Raw genomic sequence first — 8,155 nt, 5'->3', positions numbered from 1 at the left:
AATAAAGACAACTTGAACCTATAAGCTTGACTATTGCAAGTGTTTGTGTTGGTGAGGATGTGTGTTTTTCTGTATTATAACATCACTGACAACACCGATACTGTTAAAATAAAGGACGACAACTTTATTAGGCTAATGAATAACCGAGATAACATTGTGCAGCTTCACCAACACACAGATAAAAAGCCCAGCAGAGCAGAACAGCCCTGTCGCTCACCAGATAAAACCCCTCTGCTCACACAACGTGGTTCAGTACATGGAAAATCAATATATCACAGTCAAAAACATGGTCCACTGACATATGACACAACACAGTCTATACAAGCATGAAAAACGACTGCAACAAAGTTAAGTCCATCATAACTTATATATATACTTTTTTTTTTAAACTGATGTCCACGTAACCAAAATCAGCCTGTTGGCAGTCTGTATCTGTGGTGTCGTGACGTACAGAGCCAAAAACAGCACATTTTGTGCCGAAGAAGAACAGTAAACTATGCATAGTGTCTCGTACAAAAAGAAACTATTTTGGCTCAAACCACATTTTTTTTCCATACATAAATTATTGTCAGCACACGCCCCCTTCCCCTCCCCACTTCCATTCCTCAGGTAAGACCTGAGAAATGCAGTATTTTTTTTATTTTTTTTTTACTATTATTTGTTACTGTATTTCAGTTAGAAAGGTTTTGTACAGAAGTGACTCTTCTTTGTCTGCATAACAGACAACTCATACTTGTGAAGAACAACTGCTCTACACACTACATCTCTACCTGAATATTATGTTATGTTGCAACCTTATGAACAGGACCCATGCTCCAAAAAAAAAAAAAAAAAAAATCCCTTCCAGATCTGGGTCAAACAGCATTACGCAAACAATTCTTAGTGTTTGTTTTAACCTGCCTGTAGTGCCAGATGGGTGGAGGTTTGCCACACAGGACAATACAATGAGTACCAACCTTAAACCACCACAGGGAAGTATGTGAAAGTCAATTTTGCATACTTTTCTGTGATTGACGACTTAACTGACACCATCTGACTCGTCCTCATGCGGTAAGCTCCACCCTTCTAGTACTCCAAGCACATGAAAACAAGCACTAACATTTTGTTACATAATGCTGTCCTGTGAAAACCATGTATCTCCAAGTTTGGTGATTTTCATGTTTTCACTTTCATGTTTTCAGTTGAAGGATTACATGCTCCAATCAAAGAAAATCCACGGGATAAAGTCAAAAATGCATTATGATCAAATCAACACAAGGCTGTTTCTCTTAGTTCCTGAAAACATGACATTTTGGAGATACAGGGATTTCACCTGACAGCGACATATACTACATGACCCAGGTCTGTTCCCTTCCAGTCAAATCTCAGGTGGCTTCCAGAGGACAGGGCAACGTTGTATGTAAAACAAATCTGCCAGAGCCAGAGGAGGCTGACGGATCGCTGTTACCGGTTTCAAGATGTCCTCATACTGTCTTTCCAACCGCTCACCTCACAGATGGGACGGCCCATGTAAGCTGTACAAGCCTCAGTCAACACATCTGAGGGCGATATTTGACCAATCCCACCCCACCAAGTGCTCCACCGCTTCCTCCAAGCCTGTCTTTTGCATCATCCTCCAGTACGGCAGAGAAGGCAGTTTCTCTCACTGGCTCCTCATCAGCATGAATATGACCGTTAAGATTTTTATTTTCTTTTTTTTTTTTACCCAAGCAACCCACCCAACCTCCCCTCTCTTTGAAACAGCAGTCTCTCATCTAGAGAAACCAGATACGTTAACCCCTTTCCATTTTCCCCTCCAATCCCCCCAAAACTCTCCTCCTCTCTTCCCCTTCATCAGCCTCTCTAGCCACTCCCGACGGCCGCCTTCCTCATCGTTTCCTCGTCCTGGACGGAGAGCTCGGTCAGCTTGCGCCCCAGCCTCTCGTGGAGGTCCAGGTATTTGGCCACGCAGCGGTCCAGGCACACAGATTCACCCTTCGTCAGGTCTGCCTCCTTGTAATGGGGGGGCACGCACTTCCGGTGGCAGGCGTTGGTCATGCTGGGAGGGAGGGAAGGTGGGAGTCGGTCAGATTCTTGAACATTACGCTTCTAATGCACAGTTGAAAGAAAGGCATGCTATAGAATAAGGGCACAGTGTCCTTCACAATGCACATAATCCATACACTATAATGATGAATGATATGCAAATAAGAGTAAATCAAGTATGTACTGTAACTGATGCATTTTTATTGCAGGTGTAGCAGACTGGCTCAATCAACAGGATTCACAATTTCTTATGACAGCTAGCACTAGGGCTGCAACTAACGACTATTTTCATTTTTCTATTAATCTATCGATTATTTTTTCAATTAATCGATTGATCAGTTAGTCTATAAAATGTCAAAAACAATGACAAATGCCCATCACAAGTTGCCAGAGCCCAAAAGCCCAACTAGTCAATTAATCAACTAATCATTTCAACACTAGCTAGCACAAGCTTTAGCTGTTGGCAATGGGAAATAAATAAGATTTAGGATGGCAACTTGATTCATTGAATGATGATTATTGGCGAAAATGTTTCAGAGCGAGCTCCAGCAGGGCCACAAGCCCTGTAAACATGAGAGAAGGATCAAGCTGCTGTCCTGAATCTCCTTTTTTTCCCCATTGCTACCACGTTTAGTTTAATTCGCTTGAGTGAGCAGCAGCACCTCACTACTACTTACACAAGCACATTTGACCATATTCTCCATATTTCCCCCTGGGCTCAGTCCTCAGCCCAGCTTCCTATTCAAGCTTTAGTCATCTCCCGTCTGGATTACAGCTACTCCTTCCTGGTCATCCTACTGAAACATTCCCTCCAGCCCCTACAACTCATCCAGCGTGCTGCAGCACGCCTCGTCTTCAACCGTCCCAAATTCTCCTATGTCTCTCCCTCTCCCACAATCTCAGTCACATCAATCTCAGGAAAACGGCTACAGAGCATCAGAGCTCGGACCAGCCGCCTCAAAGACAGTTTTTACCCCCAGGCGGTTAGATTACTGAACAGTAGCACTTTACATAACTCATAGTGATTATTATTTGTGGGATCTCTTATTTATTGTTTATTTATTTATCTTATTTATATATAGTTTTTAAGGGCTGAGATAGAGCCAGGGCAGATGCATTTCATTGCATTTGAATGTACATTGTAATTTTTAAACGTATGTGACAATAAACTTGGACTTGAACTCTCCATCACTGGCTGTCCATATCAAACTGAAAACCCAGGCACTGGCGTGCAAGGCTGCAAAGGATCCAACCCCCCATATCTCCAGGACATATACCAGCCCTTTTTGCACTCTGCTACTACCAGTTGCATTGCTCTCCTTTCATTGCACCAGTCTGGTCATAAAGCCACCCAGTTTTAACTTGGTCAGAACAACAAAGTAAAGATTACTTTGTTGTCGTTATCTTTTTGGGAATAACTTCACATCACCCTCTGCCCGCTGAATGACGTCCCACCTCAGCTAAGTCTATAGAGGTGGATTGGAGCCATAGGTTTGAATGTGACTGTCTGTCTATCTAGCCCTGTGATGGACTGCAACCAAGACTGCAACCTGTCCAGTGTGTTTTTCCTGCCATTTCCCCTAATGCATGCTGGGATGGACTCCAGCCCCCGTGACCCTGAATAGAAATAAGTGGGTTAAAAAAAAGAAGAAATAAACGTACACATTAGTAAGTGCCGTCTCAGAAAACCCCTTGGTTTTTCTTCTTAGCTCTTATTCTATTAATCCCCATCCATTCTATCTTTAATCGATCGTTCAATGATCACAGGAATAAGATATTAGCTCAGACCCTTGCACTCCTTATTGCTGGTTGCTCGAACATTTGGTGATTTAGAAATGTAAGCCTATTGTACAGCTGCACTCACTACAAGACGCTTTGCATGAGACCCGAAATGCCTTATAAGATAAAATGTATATTAGCGCTCGCTCGATTGATCTTGTCTGACAGTAATTAATCAGCATTAGCTAACTAATTAACTAACGTTAGCAAACCAAGGATGTGCTCTATAACGTATAGCTTCTTGGCCTTGTAAGTACTGTCGATGCAAAACGTGAAACCATTTGTACGAGAAGGTGGATGCAAATATGAATGAAGGCCATGAGGCAGTTTACAGTAAGATATATTGGAGAATAGCTAGCTAGCTAGCTTGATATAAAGCATTACCGATTGTACATATCAGCCATCATTTCCACTTCCAGCTCCGCTGCCAGCTGCTGTGCCTTCATAGGATCCATGTCTGCGTTTCAGTGCAACACTCACACCCGGCTTTCTCCAAAAACACACCGTCCTGTGACCCTTCCCTTCCCGGCGGACACCCACGATCCTGTCCGCGGCTTCTTCTCCGTAACCTTCAAATCTGGAAGAAAAACACGTGCGTCGTTTCCCCACGGTCAGCGGTGAAAACGCACCTACTTCCGCTGTCAATAAAGTTGCATTCAAAACGTCTGACGATGAGTACTGTCTAGATCGCTTAAGACGTTTTTATTAATTTACAAATGTAGCCTAAAACATGATGCTGCTAGGAATAACACCCGTGACATTTAGCATATGTCAGACTGTTTTTTTTTAATAAATTATACTTTATTTTACATGAAAAAATAGGCTCAAAATAAGTCCCCCCCCCCCCCCATACGTAATTATGAATAATTTTGTAGGTAAACAATTTAAGTGCTTCTCTATCTTAATGAGTCTGACAGACCGAATTCTAATTTCAATCAATTTGTAAAATTAGTAAAATAGTGGACAAATATAGATGGTACTGCAGTTAACACCAAAACATTTTTTTTTTTTTTTACCTACTTTTATCACTTACCAAATTATTTAAGGACATGAATCATCCATTTGAACCATTTGTATGTAACCAAAAATAAGTCTGGCAGCCTTGTATGTACACAGCCTAGGATCACCACACTTCGACTGATGGTGAAGATCAACAGAAAAGGGGCAAAGCAAAGAACTTCTTTACATAGCTTCACAGCAAAATGCACTTCATTTGGCAAGTAAGTAGTGTCATCATGAACCTGAGTAACAGAAATACAGTACGAACAACAACAGAACATTACAAATGGCACACTGCAGTTGAACAGATCACACAATGTAGTAAAAGCTACACACAGACAGCAAGTACTTAAAGCAAAGGGAGAGCTGCTTATTCTGCCTCATCTCCAGTCACATCAATCTCATTCACGTCTTCATCCTCTTCCTCTTCTGGAGTCATTTCCATGATGTCAAGTCCCCCCGCACACTCTCCGGTCTGCAGGCCTTTGTCTGGGGAGCAAACTAGAACGTCCACCTCGCCTTCCTCTTCATCCTCCTGGTCACAGTTTGAGCCCACGCCGACCCTACCGACGTCCGGCAACGGCTGATGGATTCTCTGAGGAGTCTGGGGGTTCAGGTCGCAGGCCGTAGCCATTTTGTTTTCTTGAGGCAGGTGGCTATCATCACGACTAAAGCCCTCATCAGTGAATGCAGACTGCTCCGTGTTTGACACTCTTGGGCTAGTGGGCGTTTGCAGTACTGTGGGAGTGAAAGAGGGAAATTACATTACAGAAGTTTCAAGCTACTGTGGCACCTTGTTTATCAGATCTTCAGTTCCGTAGTTTGATGTGACGATATGGGGGATGAAAAGCAGAACTTGGGCTGGAAGACTTTGAGTGACAATAGGATAAAAGCTTAAGTTCTTCAGTGACATCTAGAGGCATCTTCTAAACCCGCCTGCTAAACAAACGAACTAAATATGTGGTGATGCAAAAATATACTGTGACGCTGATGGAATATCCTTGCTCATACATGTAACTAAGAGCATTTAAACTCCAAATAGCTCTATATCGACCGTTTCAGAATGCCTCTGTATGCGTTTCATAAGCTTTGATCAAAAATCTTTGCTCCTGTCAGTGTTTTTAAACATTTCATTTCCCAGAATAAACATCCATTCCCAGTGGCACAGATAAACAAGGTTCCACTGTGTAAGAAAATTACAATATTGATATTGATAATACATCCAGGCAATAAGAAAATAAGTTGCTGAGTAACTTTTAGGTTGGGTAAAATGAAAATGAAATTGAAAATTGATGTTTTGACTGCAGGACTGCATGTCTATTGATTTTAGTACATAACAAAATTAAAATAATCTAATATAAATTTAATAAAAATAATCCCAAAACTAAAATCTACCATGACCACAGACAAAAAAAAAACAAAAAAGCAATTTACCTTTTTCTTTATTCTTCAGTGGATCCTCCATCTCACCTCCTCTGTCAATTCCCATCTTAGCCTCCATTTCTTCCTTCACATCAATGTTTTCCTCCTCTTCTCTTTTTCTGCTCAGTTCCTCTGTAGCTGAAAAAAAAGCTACTGGACAGTCCTCCTCAAAAAACAAAGCAATCTCCTCACTAGAAAAGTCCACTTTGTCCACTTGCCCAATCACACTCCTCTTCAGTTCCAGAGGTGCCTCTTCTTCAACTTCTGCAGCAGCGGTCATAGGAACCATCTTGGCTAATTTATTTGCTTTCATATATCCATTATGCTTGTTATCCTTGCCAGTTAGTTGGGACTCCACGATTCCCTTCACTGTTGATGATTTTCCATCTGATGATAAATTGTTCACCAGCGCATCAATGCTGCTGTACTCTTCTCTTTCTTTTTCAGTTTCAGTCGATACCTCGTTGTTGTTTTGATCCTGCCTCTGGGGCCCGTCACTCTTTATCTGAGTGCTTTTGTCATCTTTTTGTGATCTGTGATCCTCAGCTGTGAAGCTTTGATACTGATTTCTATCAAATGCGATATCAAGGATGACATCAGATGTTTTAATCCCACCTCTGTCTTGAGACTGATGAATGTCTACGTCCATTTCCGCCTCCTTGGCTAGTTCTTCATAACTGCTGGGTGTTTTATCACAAGCCTTCCCTTCACTTTGTACAGTTTTTACAGTTTCACTTGATTTTTTCTTCTCTTTGTTTTCATTTGATTTCCTCGTCTTGAAGTGTCTGTGTTTTATCAGCTTTTGAATTTCCTTCAGAGTAACTGTTGGCGTCCGTTTGGTCGCCCTGTGTTCGTCTGCCGGGGTTATGCCAGTGTCATTATCTGCTTTAGCCCTATCAGCACTCTCTGGACTTAAGGTCCTCTTCCAATTTATATTTGGCTTGAGGGCACTTGTGCCCCCCGGACTGCATGCCCCATTAAGTTGCTGTCTACAGGGCTCCTCACTGATAACAGAAGATTTCTCAAGGCTTTGGGCTGAAATCCCCCACAAGGGCTGACACAAAGTTTGGTCTGAATTCACTGCGTCTTGTGTCATATTCCTTGGAATTACCTCCACTTCTAGACTTCTATGCCTCTTCCTTTTCCTGCATTTTTTCTTTGGTTTGTCCTCCTTTTCTTGCAACTCCTTTGTCTCCATCGTCTGTTCATAAATTTGCTGCTTACTGTCCCCATTGTGGCCCTTGTTATCAGTGAAGGGAAGAGCACAGTCAGGAGAGGTAAGATCTTCAAGCTTTATCTTCCGCGGTCTTCCACGCTTCCGTTTAGGGGTGTCTTGTTTGTTCGCAATCTCAGTTCTCTTGACCACGGGTCTTGGAGCTACTGACATTTCTGGGCTGATGTCACTTGGTGTCCCTTGTTGAGTTTTTCTTAAGAAACCTCTAGTTCTGATCCGAGTTTGGTTAGCAGCATTCACACCCGTCGACTTCGTAAGGGCCCCAGGGCCTCTGGCATTCTCTCTCCGACTCTCTGTGATGGTTGACAGCTTATTTGGTTCCCCTGCAAATTGGGATGGCATGTTCCAAGAACTGGTGGCCATTTCCCTTTCCTTCGCCAAGACATTGTTGCTTGACAAACTGACCGAGCAAACGCTCAAGTTGATTTGACTCTTTGTTCCATCACTGACTTTAACCTCTTTGCATCCCAAGAGAGGACCAAGGGCATCTCTTCTATAATTAAGACGTTTTCTCTTCCTCCCTGTAGGTGCTACGGTGTCTCTTGTACCGTCACATTGTTTCCTTTTTGACGTTAATCTTTCCTTCACCCTCTTGGAGTCAGATTTAACTTTTCCCACATTTTGACTACCAGCAGATATCATTCTTGTCTCTTCTATTTTCTTAGTACATGATCCAGTGCAACTTGCCCCATTGTG

General features: G+C 42.4%; 1 protein-coding gene across 1 annotated transcript; it reads right to left on the bottom strand.

Moving 5' to 3' along the window:
- Nucleotides 1-118: 118 nt before the first annotated feature.
- On the bottom strand, nucleotides 119-4,397 carry timm10 (translocase of inner mitochondrial membrane 10 homolog (yeast)). The gene is made up of 2 exons (XM_071517546.1): nucleotides 4,189-4,397; nucleotides 119-2,038 (listed from the first exon to the last, which is right to left on the bottom strand). The coding sequence occupies exons 1-2, from the start codon at nucleotides 4,257-4,259 to the stop codon at nucleotides 1,843-1,845; spliced, it is 267 nt and encodes an 88-aa protein (XP_071373647.1). The 5' UTR covers nucleotides 4,260-4,397; the 3' UTR covers nucleotides 119-1,842.
- Nucleotides 4,398-8,155: the final 3,758 nt, after the last annotated feature.

This window comes from Centroberyx affinis, unplaced genomic scaffold, assembly GCF_046629955.1.
Source record: "Centroberyx affinis isolate AG114_WGS23_722 - 3 ecotype Tasmania unplaced genomic scaffold, CSIRO-AGI_Caff_v1 ptg000501l_1, whole genome shotgun sequence".
In the NCBI taxonomy this organism is placed as follows: Eukaryota; Metazoa; Chordata; class Actinopteri; order Beryciformes; family Berycidae; genus Centroberyx; species Centroberyx affinis.
The sequence above is the reverse complement of the archived record's forward strand: the minus strand, read 5'-3'. Positions and strand labels throughout refer to the sequence as shown.

Coding starts and splice junctions, on each gene's coding strand:
- timm10 (XM_071517546.1), bottom strand. CDS start 4,259: ATGGATCCTATGAAGGCACAGCAGCTGGCAGCGGAGCTGGAAGTGGAA. Junction 2,039..4,188: donor ATGGCTGATATGTACAATCG/GTAATGCTTTAT, acceptor CCTCCCTCCCAG/CATGACCAACGCCTGCCACC.